The sequence below is a fragment of the Passer montanus genome, unplaced genomic scaffold, assembly GCF_014805655.1.
Source record: "Passer montanus isolate IOZ18808 unplaced genomic scaffold, ASM1480565v1 scaffold32, whole genome shotgun sequence".
Classification (NCBI taxonomy): domain Eukaryota; kingdom Metazoa; phylum Chordata; class Aves; order Passeriformes; family Passeridae; genus Passer; species Passer montanus.
Window position 1 is genome coordinate 2,887,373 of NW_024367930.1, and position 17,716 is coordinate 2,905,088.

Below are 17,716 nucleotides of genomic sequence, written 5' to 3' on the forward strand. Positions count from 1 at the left end.
TGTAGCACCTGTTAATGAAGCTGAGAGACCTGGAATTGGAGAAGGCTTGGGGAGGGATCAGTGTCAGGGCAGGGAAAAGACAATGGAGACAGATTCATCTTGGCAGTCTCTAGTATCAGGACAAGAGACAGTGAGCACACCTTCAAGCACAAAATTCTGTTTAAACATAAGAAAAAGCTTTTTTTTTTTTTTTGCTTTTTTTTTTTTTTTTTTTTTAAACTGTGAGAATGGTTAAACACCGGTACAGCTTGTCCAGAGGTTGTGGAGCCTCCACCTTTGGTGATCTTTAAAACCTGACTGGACACACTTTCACGCAATCTGTTCAAGCTCACTCTGGTGGGAGCGAAGCAGTTAGACTAGATGACCTCCTAAGGTTCCTCCCAGCTTTAAGTGCTTTGTGGGATCCAGAGTCTTTTCTCAAAAGATAAAGATTTTCTCAAAAAGAAAAAAAAAAAAAAAAAAAAAAAAAAAAAGAAAAAAAAGAAAAAAAAAGAAAAAAGAAAATAACCCCCATAACCCCCCAAAAGCAAAAGAAACCAGTGTTTCAGTGACATGATGAAATCAAAGAGAACCTTATCTTGCTCCAGTGCTCCTCAGAAGAAAAGACTTCCCAGGTTCCCTTTTGAAGTTATTTGGTCTTCCAGCAGCCGCTGGTGGTTCTGAGACCTTTGCTCTCCCTGTTTTCCTGGCATGTTCCAGCTCCCTTGGCTGCTTCGGCTGCATCTGTGTCCTCTGTGAAAGCAGCCCCTTTGGGCTCTGATGTATTTAATGGAAGCCACATGGCCAAAGCTGCTTGGCACTGAACACACCAGCCTGATGCTTTTTTCTCCTTTTGAATATGTACATCTTAAAAGAACTCAAACATGAAGAGGAAGTGACTTCCGAGGTTCTTCAAGGTCATGAGGCAAGAAATTCAGTGTTTTCAGGCTATTAGGTAGTAAAACAAAGGCAGGGAATTAATTGTGATTTTACTCCTCCCCTTCCATTGATTTGCTGGCTTCCAGCTGCACCCATTGCTTTGCTCCTTCTCTGGGTTTTAAGATTTGATTAAGAGAACCATTGGTATGATATGATGATATGGCCCATTCTCGCAGCTCTGGGGAAGCAATGGGTTGGTTGAGGTGACTGGGAGCCCTCAAAGCCAAAGGGGTGCTCAGGGGAGAAAATGAGAGATGGAGCCTCTTTGCAAGCTCTGCCCCCAAGCAAGGTAATAAAATCTCCAGTGTTACTTAGGTTTGTGCGGGGATAACTCCTCCAGGCCTGGAGAATCCAGGGCTGGAGCCAGGCCAGGCAGTGGTGTTGTAGTGCAGCAACTTGTGAAGGCAGCATGGGGACATTGTATGTGCCAGCTCAAGGGACAGGGAGGTGGTGAGCAAGTGCTGTGCTGCAGGCTGGGGCGACTGGTCAGATTTCTTGGACACTTGAGGACTTTGCAGCCACTGCAGGTCCCAGACTTACTGAGCACACAGAGGTGACAAAAGGCAGAGGAATGGCAATGTGGGCCAGATGCTCCCAATGCAGACACAGGGAGGGACTGAACAGGCTGGGGTTCCTCTCCACAGCCATGGTATCTTTGCAGATTAGCAACAAATCAAAGCTGCAGCCAAGGAAGTGGTAATTGATGGATGGGAAGTGGTTGATTTGGCTTTTTCTTGTCAGCTGTTTGATTTCCCACCAAACTTCTTCAGTGACCAAGAGCTAGAGTCGATCAAGCTCTGAGGCACCAGGTGGCCAGCAGATCTCCATATCCCTGAGGTGTTGTTCTGGCTAGTGGTAGTGCAAGGCTAATGTTTTTATATCATATGAAATTTGATTTGGCTTGTATTTTGTTTTGTGAAACCAGTAAACAGCCATTTCAATCTTCAAGCTGGGCAATGCTGTCTTTTTTTGATTAATTCTAATCCTCTCCCTGGTGTGCTGGGCTTTCATGTGGGTTGGGTCAGGTCTCACAAGTGCTGTTCATCCTGACAGCTCTTTGTGAAGTTCAAACTAAAGCACACATGTATCGTTTCATTCTAAAATGGTTTATCCAAGATGCCTCTGCTGTGGCTCCTTAGCATCTCCTTTCTAATAAGGCATTTGCTTTTCAGGTTTGTTCAAAAGCCACCTTGCCCAGTTTGCTGGGTCATTGTTAAACAAGAAAATGCTCACTCTTCTCTTAAAATTCTTTGCTCTAGCTCTCCCTTCTCTATCTAATACTCATGGCTCTTGAAAAGCTTTGCAGTACCTTTGTCCTTGGTGGATTTCTTGGACTCAAATGTAGAAGAAGAGATGGAGAGGTGAGGAACAGAGAATGGAGTGGTATAAGCTCTGGGCTATGCTTAGCTACAGCCTCTCTTAATCTAGAGATTAAGCATCTCTATTGCAGTGAATTCAAAACACTCTTTTGTCTGGATGTTCTTTAGGGCTCCTGTGTTACCTCCTGCTACAGACAGGACAGTTACTTGTATTTTTTCTGTCCCTCAGACTGTGCCTCAGGTTTTGCAATTGTTTGCATAGGCAGTTTGGGATGGGACTGGAAATTGTTTGGGTTTGGGGATTTTTTTGTTAGTTTGGCGTGTTTTGCTTATTTCTCAACTTGCTTGGTGATGGGAAATTCTCTACCTGATGGCACAGTCAAAATCTCTCGTTGTAGTCAGAGGAGAAGACGGCAGTGCCTTCATCTGTTCTGCACCCTCCTGAGTGTTTTTTTCCCTAAATGTCCTCTCCAGAACTTGTCAGACAGTGCTGGTGTGAAGCAGTGGCTTCTTCAGTGTGAGCAGCAAGTCTCTTCCTGGAATTCCTAAGCTGAGTGGCCTCAGCTATCTCATGAGCTTTGTAATGATAACTGTGAGGGTCCAAATCTACCTCATAAGTGAAGTCAAGGGTGCTGCTGCTGAGCTTCATCTTTGCTACTTCATCCTTCCTGATTTAGGCAATACCTTGTTGAGAATTGGGGGTGAAACTGAGGCAGTAAGTCTTCTCAAAGCTTTGAGAAGCTGACTTGCCCTGACTTTGGTCTGCCACTGTAAAACAAAGGTCAGATTCCTGGCAGTTTGTTTATTTATTTCAAATTCATAATACCAGCACACACAGGGCATAACACATGACTTCTCTGCAACAGCAACTCTTTTGCAAGATATTTATTTTAGGCTTCTGTTAAACACGTGAATAAACCAGCAAAAGAAAGAAATTACAACTACAACAATAATGAGGTAAATCTTAGAGAGAAAATTGTCTTGAGAGCACCCGCTTAAGTGAAACTGTCACTTGTAACAACTGTGTACATTCACAGCCACAGCAGGATGCAATCGATTAATGGCTCCTTTGGCTCAATGGGAGGTGGAGATGCAGCTGTCCCTGATTTTTAGCTTTCTTGCACACCAATGCTTCCCTCTGAAGAGTGGTAAACGGGAATATTCTGACCATCCCGCAGTTTCAAGGTGACATCCTGAAGGCACCAGCTGACATAAACCAAAGAAGATTTTTAACTTGTAGCAATCACTTTTAACATGGTCAAGTCAGTATAAAAACAGCTGGCTCAGAGAAACAAATAATTCCACACATTCAGTACTTTTAAAAATTCTCTCAAGTGTTTTAAAACTTTGTTTGTGAGCGCCAACTTCTGAAAGCTGTTCTCCCTAATATTGTGGCATAGCCCAGATTTAAAGATCTGGTATGCATGTTTCTATTTGTTGCAATTCAAATAAAAACCTGCCAGCTCTTCTTAGGACATTCCTTCCCTGACCCGGTGCCTTTTTTCCTCTCCATCCTGCGGGTGCATTCCTTGCTCCACTCCTCTCCAGCCTTGGAGCCAGACAGTGTTGCTAAGGAATTATTCTGGCTTGGAAGAGTTTGAACACTGTGTGATCGCTCAATGTGACTGCTGGAAAACCTGACAGGGTACGACAGTGGTTACTCTAAGAAGGAAAATTGCATTTGTTGGAGACTGAGGGGGAGCCTGTTCCTTCCTCTAAGCTCTGCTCCAAACCCACTTCTGAGAAACTGCTCATGCTGCTTTTCCAGCTGGAAAGGACTATTATTTTGGGGTACTAAAATAGGATTTTTTCAAATACTCCTGGCACTGGCCCAGCTCTGCTCTTGCTGGAGTCAGTGCTGAGTACATACAATTAGGTAATTAGGCTGCTGCACCTCTTTGCAATGGGTCTGCAGCAAGGCTCTGCTCAGCAGTCCTCTGCTCCCAACCCCAACCCAGCTCAAGCAACCAGGCTTGGGGGTGACCTGTTCATTCCCCACAGTGTGGCCTGGGGGCTCAACCCTTCTCTTGGTCACTTCAGGGCAGGCAAGAGGAATTTTGTCGTGCCTTGGCTGCCCTTGCCTCTGGGCACCCTCCCCATCCCTGCACTGCCTGCCTCTGAGTGAATGCCACTTCCTCCTGGACCAAACGAGCTCACAGACTCCAAATTTTCTTTTTTCAGTTGTCTTCTCTTTTACAAAATAAATAAAACACTAGGACAGTCTGCACACTCAGAGTGAGATGCATTGCAGTAGCTCTGGTGCCTCAGCTACTCTTGCACAGAGCACTCAAATCCTGGTGCTATTTAGCGCTGTCTGTATCAGTGTGAGAGCTGCCCCGGGAAAGCACCCATGAATTCTGCAGCATCCCACCAGGATGACCTGCTTACCTGCTCCTTACTCCCAGCCATTTTGCTGTTAGTTCCTCAGTGGAATGCAAGGGCACCAAGTCCTGTCTCAGCCCCAAGTTAAGCTATGCACAGGACCCTGCACCTGGGTGGATTTGGTGGAGTCTGACAGATTTATCTGCCACAAATCCTTTTACAAGCAGATGCCTTTTTCTTTTTTTCTTAGATTTGCAGAAATGTAAAAAGAGCTAACTTTAAAACAAAACTCCAAGAGATGTGTATGCACTGCTGTAGTTTTAACATTTTGCAATCTTCAGTTAACTTCACAGTAACTGTGAACGAGGGAATTGTCTGTAAGGAGGGGCTAAGGAGGAGTGAGGAGATCAGAGCTCAGGCAACAGGAAAGTGAGGTGTACAAGAAATGGGGCTGAGGACCCTTGGGGTTATGCCTGTTTATTAGGGAAGAGGCTAGGTCCAGTATTGAGTTTCTCAAGTCCCAGCCTAGTGCCTTTCTCTTCCTTCCCATACTTACTCAGAAGAGAAATCCAGTAAGTCATGCTCATCTAATTATTAATAGAAAACATCACCAAATGGCTGGGGGCAGCTGAGTAAAAGTTTTGTAGCTTTCAGTTTCTAAACAGAGCTAACAGAAATAACTAACAAGAGATTTGCATCTATCTAGTAAATCTTTTGAGTTCATGTAGTAATTATTTGCTCAGTTCCAGAAACCAGTTTACTGTTGACAAAGGAGGTTTTCAGGCTTCAGTATACTATGAAAATGTAAAGTCAATTCTATATGATATGGTATCAGAGTATACTTCTACTATAATGCATCTGTTCTAGCACCTTTTTTTAACTATAAGGATACTTCTTGGATATCTCAGAAAAACAAATCTTGTTTTTAGCTCATCTCATACAGCTGTGATATAATGTGTGATTCCCTTACTGCAATCTCTAATACCAGACCAGAATTAGGACTGCTGTTCAACAGCCTCTGCACCTCTATGGGGAGGTGGGGTGGGAGGGAGCCTCGCTTTACCTTGGCTCACAGTATTTGGATATGTACTGAGCTACAGTTTGCAGAACACACTTAACACAAAGAAATGGCTCATGTTCCTCTTCTATTCACATTCAGAAAGACGGATTCAGAATATTTCTCAGCTAACTTACATTTTTGTTCTAATGAAAATAATAACCTTTCACCAGGCCTTCAGATGGCAGTTTCTGTTCGATCTGTGTGCATGACCTCAGCATCACACATGACTAAAGCAAATACCCTGCTCTACTCTTTTCTCCTACCACTTCTTTCCCATTTCACCTGTAACCTCCCCAAGTACGCACCACTGACGGGAGTGGTCCATCTCCGAGTCAATGTAGAGGTAGCCTGCCGATTTTGTTCCAGAGACCGGTAACTTTATCTGCAAATGGAAAAGCACACTAAAGATTCAGCAAAGCTTATGAAACAGACATTTATTCCTTCTAGTCAAAGAGCTCACACCTTTTTAACTTTTAACACTATAATTTACTTTCTTACTGTGTTTCAGAATTGGACTGATCTATTCTAACAGCTAACACATGCGTGGCTACACAAGTATGTCTGCTCTGCCATGCATTAATCTCTCTCTGCCTAAAGAATGTACTGTGTTACAACTGCAACCCCTGGGGAAAACCACTGGCTCCCTGAAATATTTATGAGCAAACACCTTTCCTTACCAGAATGTATGGTCATCCAGAGGTGACCTGAACTGTCAGAGCTTCCCATAACCATTACAAGCCTATATGTTGAGATCCTCTGCATATCAGTCCCTTAACACACACTGAGGCAATGAGATATTCAGTGATTCTTTTTTTTCACTGTCACAAATTTTATCATTTATCTGTTTAACAAACAAAGCTGAAGCTGCAGCAGCAACCACGACCAATTGCACTGGGTTTAATATCTGAATAAAAGAAATGTTTCAGGTGTAGCATTTGCTGGTGATGATGCAAACACAGAGAAACTGCCAGGTGTTCACCAACAGACCCAGCAGCTGGGAATGTTGAGAAGTCATTAAATCAACCTGTGGTATAATGACGATTAACCAGTTTATTTCATGAGAACATTAATACTTAGGAGCATGAAAAAGTAGAGAAGAAAGTTGGTGATTTGTGTCTTGGGTGAGGTCAGTAGAAGGCAGGGTTTGACTTCACCCTGAGTCACCCAAGCGATCAGCATTCTTAAACAGTGACATAGGAAAACACCCGTGGGAAAGGTTATCTCCTCTTCAGTCAGTATATGACATTGTGTGGGGTTTTGCACGACTTTTTTCCTTAGATATGTTCCCTGGTGAAATCTATAAAACACGGAAAATGTTTTGCTCCAGGGTATCATGTAAGTGCAGCCTGGCTGAAGTGAAATCGAAATTAATTTTATGTGAGCTGGTCAAAGGTTGGGGTTTTTTAATCTTACCCTGATAGTCATATCCCTTCATTGTATTATCTGACCCATTCCTTAATGCACTTTCTTGGTCCCTGGCATTCATAACTACTCACCAGTAAAAACAAAATTATTCCAATGTGACGAGTACCGTAGTGAAGGACCTGGAGAGGTCGCTAGGGGCAATCGGTGTTAGCAAAACAAGTGAAGGGCAGCCAGTTGTGGGAGTAAAAACTCTGATGGAAAGTACTCTTGAGGCATCAATGCCAAGTGGAAGTGGACTTGTTTTTGCAAGGTTTTGCCTGGGCCCAGCCCTCAGCTGATACAAGGCAGCCTTGTGCAATACTTCAGCAGCCAGCACAGCATTCTCCAGTCACTGAGTAACCCTCACACTCAGTCTCAGGCTGGGGAGCTGTTCTCAATGACACAAGCTTACAGGTGCTCTTAAAAACCACACCATTTATGCTGTACCACAGCATAGCCTGTAAGAAGCTGTAAAACTGCTCTGAATAAAGCCCTAAAAACTAGCATGGGACATATCTGGGGGGTAAAGAAAGACAGGTGTTATTTTAAAGCTGCATCTGATACGTCTCTGAAAATGATTTTGTGGCTTACAGTGTGAGGGGGGAACTGATCGTCTTGAGACTTTCCTTGACATTGTGTGATGGGCCCATACAGCACAACATGGAGATGCTGCTCTTCTGTTTCTAGGCTAGTAGATTTACTCTCTGGAAATCCAATCCATTTCTAGATCAACCGGTATTCCATCCTGCTGCCTTCCAGTGCCCCCAGGTGACTCATGACCCGCTGAAAATCCCCTGGCTGATCTCTTGTCACCTGACATCTCAGGACGCCATCCTGTGACGCTGCCCGCCCAGAGTTACCCGCGCTCTTTCTGTGTCCACGCGATTGCTCCCATCTGTCAGGTGGATGTTGTGAACCTTAAGAGGGGGGGCACCCAGGGCTGCCAGGGCATCAGGATTGCTGTTCAGTTGCTCCAAAGCTTGCTGGTAATACTGCGTCCTGGCAAAACTTTCTAGTTTTGAGAGAAACAGGTTAGTGAGGAGACTGTTCACTTAAAATCAAAACATAAGCTTAAAAAAAAAAAAAGACATTTATCCAGACTACCACACCCTCCCTGAAATACAGTCCAAAACTATTAATTAGGAGAAATTTGGCTAAAGGAGGAAACACACCCTTACATCAGAGAAGAAAATGTTATTCAGCTCATTTAAATGAAGAAGGCTCTGAACATAGCCTGTTCCATTCTACAGGAATGATCTACAGCTCAGCTTACGGCTGTGTCTCCCCACTTTTCATGCATTTGTAGGTTATCTAAAAGGAAGAGGAAAAAAGGTACAAGGACGAATATCTGAAATGTTCTGATAAAAATTCTATTTTTTTTGTTTTTTTTCTATTTGAGGCACATAAAATACTTTAAGAATGGAGAATATCTTGGGAGACATTGAGAGGGGAACAGCTGCTGCTGTGGTACTCTAGCTGTGGTCTTGGTACAGCTTTCCAAGTGGCAGCCATGAAGTTACAACTCTGCTGACGGATGCCTTAGAAGGGAGGTGCTCAGGAGCACCACTCGAGTTACAGGTCAAGCAGCCACAACAGCACTGCACATGCATGCAGCAGTGCAGGCACATGCAGGACAGCTGCTGCTCTGTATGGCTGTGAAACGCTGTACCCTGGTTACAAATGGACAGGGCACAGCTGAGGAGCTGGACACTTCCTGACCCTCCTTATGGAGACAGAGCTTTCCTTATTAACAGCTTTATGGCTGTCTTGCTGGGGTTACTAGATCAGCTTAACTTACTCTTTCGACATCAAGAAGGGCAGAGTTAAGCTAAGAGTGTGTAATTGTTAAATACTACTCTGGCAACTTTGCCTTCACCTTTCAAAGGGTTTAAAACAAGGTTTAAGGTTTGTTTCTTGGTCTCTTAGCTGTCAGTATTAATCTTGGAGCATGAGGCAGAAAGGTGCTGCCCTCTCTCCCCAATTAAAGGCATCCCCTGTAAGCAGGGAGCATCCAGTTGGCATAGAAACAGCTTTGCTAGGCTGTCACCTGTGTTGGTCCTCCTGTGTCCCTCTGGTGCATGCTAAGAAGCTCCAGCTAAAGGGGCTGCAGCATGCCTGCCCCTTCAGTACCTATAAATCATGGCAAACAGCCACTCACACCATGTGAAAAGTATGTTGTGGTCATCCTGCAGGTTGGAGGAGAAATGGATTCTAATTTCCTGGTGCTCCTTCTCAGCTGTTCCTTGTTAGCATCTCATGCATTAGACATTAAATGCCCAACTAATCCATTTGTCCTCACATCTTTTGGTAGGGGAGCTGAAAGCATGCTGGAGTTGGCTGAGCAGACTGCTTCCACGAGAAGGGTGTGGAGGTGATGAGAGTAAGTAGAAATAGGATTACCTGAGTATTTGTACAAGCTTGCACAAAGACCACGTGCATGCAAACTTTCCTTCAGCCTAAAGGAAGGGAAGGGAAAGAATCCTTTCCCACTGCTCCCACAACTATGGAGGCCACTCGCTCCTCACTAGTCCATGTATGGGCCGGTTCTGTGCACCGGGCAGAAGGCACTGGGATAGCCCCAGGCATGAGCCAAAGGAGAAAGGCTCTAAGTGTGGCCCCTGTGTCTGTTTAGAGGATAGAGAAGGACACATTTGGCTGCAGAAAATGTCCTCTCAGCAGCCTGGCTGAGTTACCAGGCAGCTGCTCAGTGGCCACTGAAATCACAAGAGGGCCCGAAGTGGCCATTGCAATGTGCCACCTGACTGCACAGCCAAGGCATGTGGGGAACCAGCCCTGGGGCTTGCTGTGTAGCACAGGGGGTGACTAACAGTGCTGAAGCTGAAAATTAAAAAATGCTAATGTCCTTGTTAAAGCCAGATTCAATATTTTAAAGCATAAGGATCATATTTCTGTCATGTACTCCAGAGCTTGGGGGCATGAGCTGCCTAAAATTAAAGTCTGCTTTCCAGCCCTGTCTGATTTGTTATTAATATGTGTAAAATGAAGGGGAGGATTCAGAGCTTATCTGAGGGCTTGAGAAACAGGCTTGGCTACACTTTTTTCTGGCAGTATCCTCTGGTATCAGGGTAGGTGAAAAGTAATACCATTTGATAGCACCAACAAGGGAGAGGCATAGGGCCAAGAGGCCTATGGCACCCCCTGAGAGAGAGCCAAAGCTTATTTCTGCTCTGATGCTAACTATCTAAAAGCAGTTTTAGAAAAAATAAATGTATAATTTGGACTAATAATATGGATTCTTGGCCAAAGACACATAGCAACTAGAGATAAACAACTAGATATAAACAGCAACATCACCTGTCTAGCTTTTGTCTTTGTCCTGATCTTCTCAGTACTGACTGCTCTTACCTGTACTTCACTGGGGAGAATGCTCATGATTTCTTAGCACTTCACAGGTGTGCTGTGTTTAAGGGCCAGCACTATACAGAGATTTACAGATAAAACTGCTAGACTTTAACACCTTCTCACAGATGGTCCTCTTTTACTGCCCAGTTACAAAACCTCAATTAAGAAATGAAACCTGCATTACAGCAGGTGAAGCTTTCACTTCACCATCACCCTCAGGAAACCCCCAAAAACCAGACTTTCTTCTGACCACAACAGCCTGCTCCCTATGCAATATGTGCCTCTGGAAATGCACACAGCAGCTCTTGGGAGAGCAAAAGCCCTGAGGATGAAAAAAGTGGAGCCCACAGAGGCAGAACCCAGAAGCTCTTCCCTTAATTTCATCTGCTTTTCACAACTTGCATGCTGCTATTTTCCCCACTAGACAAAAGCCAGTGAAAGGGGCAGAGGAGAAATAAGGTTGCTAACAACACCAAGACTTACTTTGCATAAGATTATACATCACGATGCATCCCCCGCCGCTGAACAGTCCCATGAAAACAGCCATTTGCTGCAGTTTTCTCAGAGAAGCTGGCATTTTTACTCCCTGAAAAGAAAGAGAAGACAGTTGTTGTAAAAGAAGAAAGCCAAAGGGTTACTTCCCCCCTCCTCCTCTTTCCTAAAAGCCCTTTCCAACCAGGCCTGAATGAAAGCGTAGCGCACAGGCACCGAGCTTGCTGGGGCCCCACCATGCGCCCAGAAGGAAGAGTGGTGAGAACACAGCAAACCGGGAACCCAGCTGGGTTGAATGTGTTTATTCAACTTCTTTTAGTGATGCCACCACTTCACTAATTGCCGAGAAGAAAATGACCTCCCTGGCGTGGCCGGGGGCCAGTGCTGCGGCACTGCGGCGGGGGCTCCCGGTGCCCGAGTGTTTGCTCGCACACTGCGCGCATTCAGGCTCCGGGCACTGCATTTCTCTCTCGAGTAAACTCCTCTAAAGTAAACACGCTCGCGGCAGGGATGGATTTGGCCTTGAGTGGTAAGGGACAGAGCCAGGCCAGCACTGTGCCAGCAAAGATAATGGAGCCAGGGTGTGTGTATTCTCTTGTGTCAATTTTTTTCCCAAGCTGTGGATAAACAGGAAGTCTCTTCCAAGCTGTTTTCTTCCTTCCCGTAACCCCCCACCCTCCCAAACTTGCCCTTTTAATGAGTCATAATTTTGACACTTGAATGCATGACCCAGCAGAATAAGAAACACTTCCACAGTTTGTGTAAGAGGGGGACTGAAGAACTGAGCTAATGCTCCTGCCCACAGCAGGTTAGCAGGAGTCAAGCTGAGTTGTCAGTGGGGGCGTAGCACTATGCTTCAGGCTGTGGCAAGATAGGACTTGAACAAGCATCTAAGTACTGGCTTCTGCTCTTGATTCTCTTGGAGCTGGGATGGGAGGGAGGAATGGTCTTGACAGCAATTAAAAAAAAATAGCAGAAAGCCTTTCTTTTTCAATAGGCACCATAGGCATATGAGTAATTGGGGAAGCTGTATGGGATTTCTAATCCCAAAGGCTTCACACCCCAATACTTGTCACACGACACTGTGACTTAAGTGCTACGCTCAATGAGAGCTGATTAATAAACCAAGGCCCAAACCAAAATGTAACCAGAAATGTGACCTGGGCAAGACTGTTTGAGCCCTGTTGTGGAAACCACCTCTATAGGCATCCCTCAGGTATGTCTTAGTCAGGTATTGTTCAGCTGACAACCACAGTTGAGCAAGGGTGGAGACAAGTGTCAGAACTTCTTCCCGTGGTGGCCAGGTCAGGGTGATAGGGGCAGCCTCCCTCTGCTCACCTCTCTGCTGACATGTCCTCATGCTGACGCTTGCATGCTCTAAACTGAGGGAAACTCAGACTGCTCAGGGAAGAGGTCACAGCACCAAGCCTGTCTGAGCTCAAGAGAAGTATGGACAATGCTCTTGGGCACCTGGTATGATTTTTAGGGTGTTCTGTGCAGGGACAGAAATTGGACTCCATGATCATTGTGGGTCCCTTTTAACTCAACATATTCTATGATTCTACAAAACTGTGAATGCAATTCAGGTATAAATTTCATCTCCTGCCCTGTTGGCATTAGCACTCAGTTGTAATGCATGCTATTCCTAGGCTGAATGCTTTCCTTATTTCCTTGATTTTTAAGAACCCTTAGTATTTCAGTTTACTATTTAAATAATTTCAGATTTGTGGATGGCTAGTAGTGATGGCAACCCAGAGAGGCATGTGGCTGTTATACCTATTTTATGCCCCAAAATGCCATTAGTATTGTCAGCTATCATCTCTCTCACTCCTGATCTGTTTCTGTGATGAGTTTTTCTTCTCACTTCCCCTGGGGAACTTGAATGGCATGAGAAGTTACAGCAGAGGAAATGTGCAAGTGGTTTTACAAAGAAACAGCGTTAGTCATTTCACAAGGACAGTGAGAACTTCCTGCTCGCCTGCTTGTGTTTGCAACTTTCCTTAAATCCCCACAAAATCTGATTAATAACCAAGTTTCTTATAAGATTCATCTGGCCAGGAGGAGGCTCTGACACCAACACCACATAACAGGGATGGGGAAAAAAACTCCGTGGTAAATCTGGAGGAAGGATCAGATATAACAGTTTGTGACCTGAGGCATTTGTTTTTGCCCCTTTTAAAGTTGTGGCCAGGCAAAATGTGCTTTCTGTGATTAAATTCAGGGTAATTGAATGCAAATGTCTGGAGGTGGGGGGTGCTGCTGGCACTTCCCACCCTTACTCAGTTTGCTGAGTAAGGGTGGGAAGACAGGGAGCTCTTGCAGCAGCAAGGTTTTGACTGGGGCTCAGAGGACCTGCCTGGTAAACAGCGGAAATTAGAGGCTCTGCAAACTTGCTGTCAGTGGGTTTGAGGTTTGTTAGGTCTCACGGTCTGCTCACACCCCGACACGGGAAATGCATGGAAAGTAAGAAAAGCTTATTGCTGATCAGTCACATGCTCACACACACTCTCATCACCACCTCCGCTCCAGTCTGCAGTGTAGAGACGGTGCCATCTGGCAAGGGAGCTTGGCAGCTGAGCAGTGGTGATCCCATTAAGCATGCAGCACGCCTGGCTGCTCCTAAGGTGCTGCCCCTGCCCACAGCTGTCTTCTGCTGCTGCTCCTGCTGAGGCAGAGATGTGGAGAGCTGAGGTGCACCCAAGTTGTGCACCGAGGTCTGCATTGCTCATTTTCAGTCACAGTTGGAAGCCCATGGGCTGGACCACCCCACCCCTGTCTATCTTTTGATGCTCTGGTCCCACTTGTTTCTTAGCTGTTTTCCCAACCCAATCCTATAACAGCACACTGTGGGAAAAGGTTCAGAGCTACACATTTTAACAAGCCTCTCAATCCCACAATTCCATGCCAGCCTCCACAACCAAGGACAGAATTGACTTTGGAGCCTACAGCATGCCCCACAGAGGGGCTGCTGCTTCCTTTCCCAGCCATCGTGGTCCCTTGTGGAATGGATGTTTGAATATTGCAGCCTTGAGCATCCTTTGGCACACAGCTGCTAGTGACTTCAGAATGGTGACAGCTTGCAGAAGACCAAAACGTATTAAGGATCTGTTGTCTGCAAAGACTCGCCAGTTGGATTTCTGTCCTGTGGCCAACTGTGTTTGCTGCTCTGTTGGCTGCTCTGCTGAAGTGCCATGGGAGTGGCTCACTAAGGAAGGGAAGCAGAGTCATGCCCAAGGTGTGCCTCCTGTCCTGAGCCTTTATGAACATGACACACGGCTTGCAAACTGCAGGGGCTCTCCCAGGGAAGGACCAAACCCCCTCCACTTTGTTGGCCACAAAGGGATCAACTCTAAGTATTTGAGAGAATTTTATAGATACAACATGCAATTGCCTCCTAAGCAGGAAGTTCATGCTGCTATCTGTGGTGATCTCCCCTGAGAACTGTTATATCTCTAAAAGAGTACGCAAGTCAGTTGGGGGAAAACCAGACTTTTACACAGCCAGTAATGAAAAAAACACAATTTCCAAGCTATGCTGTTCTGCAAAGACATCTTTTCCTCCATGTTATTTGCAGTGGTAAGAAAGATTAAGTGGAGATTAGAACTCACAAAAACACTGAAGCCACAGTTATCAATAAGAGACCTTAAATTGTTGTAAGTAGTGTTCTCAAAACATAACTGTTAAAGAGCAAAACACCCTAATAATGGTGATGTTCACTTTGTGCCCTCAAAAATAGCAGGATATGGAGGAGAAGGCTTGAGTTTGAAGCTAAGTGGGACACAGACTGTTAACAAGATTTAACAAACTCCCAGGGTCACATGTGAAATGGTGAGTTACTGCAACAGTAAAGTCTGGTTTAAATTAGACTTTGTTTTCTTCACAGAGGATCTTCTAAAAATAGGCTGGCTTAAGAGAGTCTCCTTTATTTTGGCAAATTTGGGTTTTCTGTTTGGTCTCTGAAATTTGTGTGGCAGAAGTTTGTGTTGGGCACCTCCACCAAAGGTAGGTATTGGAGAAGAAGGGCATTTTCACCATAAACATCAATTTTGTTTACCCTGGAATTGAGCAAGGGAGCTGGGGCTAGGAGTAGGTTCTATGGGGAAGGCATTTCCTCCTCCTTCTCCTTGTCCTTGTCTTCCTCCTGGTGCTACAAAACTCCACCAGCATCTCCAGCCTCTTGGTGCTACTACAGACCAAACAGCAAACAGTAATACTGCTCTGAAGCAAGAGAGAAGCAACTTGATCAATGCAAACTCGGTGTGATCATGGCTGCCTGTCTCAATCTGGGCCACTGCCTACCCACCTGGCCAGGACAATATAGTGCCAGGCCACGTCCACAAGCAACTGTGAGCCTTTAAACCACCTTGAACAACTGCAGTCCTGAGGTGTTGGACTGACACACTAAATAGGTGCAGCAAAAGACTACTATTAAATTAAATTAAAATTTATCAGTGGACCTGAACACAGACCTGAGCATCTAACTTCAAGGCTGGAATTGCTGCTGACCCTTCTGCAGTAGAACTCTCCCTGGGCTGGTGGGTTTTTAATTGGCCTTGGACACAGCTTTTCAGCAAACCACCCAGGAAGTCACAGAAGATAAAGTGAATGTCAGGCAAACCACACACGAGCACACACTTGTATTTCATATTCTTGCTTTCTTGCCCATCCATTGATCTCCTAAGATCCATAAGGCAGGCATCTGGGTGCAAACCAATTTCTATACTAATAAGATACTAGGACAACATTTTAGACACATTTTTTTGACACTCACTGTCTACAACATCCCTTCATCATCAGTACTCTCACCAAAAACAGGACAGTACAGCAGAAGTGTTCTGACAGGATCTCAGCATATTATTTTTCCCTTCTTTTCTGGAAATAGCCTCAACATAATATTTACCTCATTTATGAGAGGTAAAAGCACAAATTTTTGACCCTGCCAGCATGTTCAGAAGCATCAAAGACTTTGCATGTACAGAGTGCCTTCAACAAGACCTCAGAAACTTGTAGTCTGCTTTTCTTCTTTTTCCCCCTTGGTTCAGATGCACCGAAAGCACATATTCTGGCATTTAGACAGGTACAACATCTTTTTAGACAGCTTTGAAATAGTCTCTTCCAGGATCTCCTTGTGAATCAATTCCTAGATTTGTGTAGCTGGTCCTGGTGAGAATGCTTTAAGGGGCCCACTCTACATATGAGAAAGACTACTGGCAAGAAAGCCAAGAAAGACTGTTAAGTTTATTTTCTGCCTTTGCTACTAACTAATTAACAATCAAGAGAAAGTAGTCAATAAAGTGATTAAGGACTCTAAACAGTCACCTCATTCTTGTACCACTTCTGCAGTACACACTACAAAGCAGCTGGTCTTCTCAGTCAGCACAAAACGTGCATGATGCCTTCAGATATCTGAGTTTCATTTCATTTTTCTCCTCTCTTGGGCACTCTTATTTTCATGTTTCTATTCTATTTACAGAATAAAATTTCTGTTCTGCTGTCACAGACAACTTCTCTTTGTGCTCTTAAGCTGCACTGTCTCATCTGGTTTGCTCACCTGCACTGCATTTCTCTTCCTCCTGCCCACCCACCTTCACCCCTCTATGTGCCCTCTTCCCTGAAGAATATTGCACCACCACCGTGGTGCTGAGCAGACAGAAGCAGTGGGGCCACCATTCCTATTCTCCAAGGAGTCCTATTGTCTCCTGCTGTCCCTCAGTTTATCTCTCTGTGAATAGAGCCTGTCCTCCTAATTGTGGGTAACAAAGGTGGGTGCCAAAATCCTTCACCGGTTTTCTCTAAGTTGGAAAGATGCTACAGCCTAGCTTTTTCAGTCGTTTTGAAGGCCAGGCCCATGTGCCAGCAGTTCAACATCCTGCTCCAGATCACTCTCCAACACAACTAGAGCTGCCCCTACTTTGTACTGAAATACAAGGGATATATCGCAGAAAAAAGGCACAAACAGGGCTTATTATTAGAGAACCAGGATAATTATACCTACAGTGTGACCCATTTTTGCTGCTATTGGAGGATGGCATTATAGGTTAATGCCTAATAATCTGTCATTAACATCTCTAATTGCATGTTTCTGTAATTGGACACCATGGAGTTGGGAAGAAGGTGTCAATGTTCATCTTTCACATTTTAGAGGTGAATTGCAAAGGATTTAAGAGTAAGAATTCGTAAGTAGGGTAAATGAAAAGTTGCATCCAAGGTGCAAGAAGAAAAGATCAGTGGTGTTTACAATGAGTGGTTTACCTGAGAAAGCTGTGGGACAGCTTCTTGGCTTCCTTGCTGCTGGGAGTGAGGTCATGAATTCTGCAATCCAAAGTTCAAAAGAATTGCTTTATGCTGTCCCTGTGCCTCTGCACAGCCTGCAACACAGGCCAGCTTCCAAATGGGCATGTTAAAACAAAAGAATCGTATAGAGTCCTTTGACTGCCTCATGCTGTCATGATGAGAGGGAATAACACTCTGTGCTTGGCAGAAAGGGACTGTCAAGCCAGTGAGATTCTCAGTTTGATGTGTGTTTCCCATATATAATTGCCTAGAATAAGCTCACTGAACCTGCAAGGTAAGGGAGCATGGAAGAGTACAAAATCATTTCTCATGGAAAGAGTTTGCAATTCTTTCTATGCAGTGGTAATTACTTCTGTTTCTTAGCAGTTTGTGGGCATTTATCTATGTCCAATACACTCATTATGCTGAAGACATTGACAAAATCTCAAAGCCAAAACCAATATCCAATCTAGCTTTAAGTCAACTTACTAAATCCTGATACGTGTGAAAGAATCAAAAAACACCACGAATCTGTGATAACTTTCTTGGCCAACAGGTGACATTT

The 17,716-nt window shown here is 44.7% G+C and overlaps 1 protein-coding gene across 2 annotated transcripts in view; it reads right to left on the reverse strand.

The window, feature by feature from the left end:
* Positions 1 to 3,107: 3,107 nt before the first annotated feature.
* Positions 3,108 to 17,716, reverse strand: part of LOC120505047 (cytochrome c oxidase assembly factor 1 homolog) — a 52,408-nt gene continuing 37,799 nt past the window's right edge. For both annotated transcript variants that reach the window (XM_039715210.1, XM_039715211.1), the window contains exons 3-6: positions 10,870 to 10,972; positions 7,884 to 8,035; positions 5,925 to 6,001; positions 3,108 to 3,443 (exon numbers count right to left, since the gene is read on the reverse strand). In XM_039715210.1, coding sequence (XP_039571144.1) covers positions 3,347 to 3,443; positions 5,925 to 6,001; positions 7,884 to 8,035; positions 10,870 to 10,963 — 420 coding nt within the window. In that variant the 5' untranslated portion in view covers positions 10,964 to 10,972 and the 3' untranslated portion in view covers positions 3,108 to 3,346. The remainder of the gene's footprint in view (positions 3,444 to 5,924; positions 6,002 to 7,883; positions 8,036 to 10,869; positions 10,973 to 17,716) is intronic.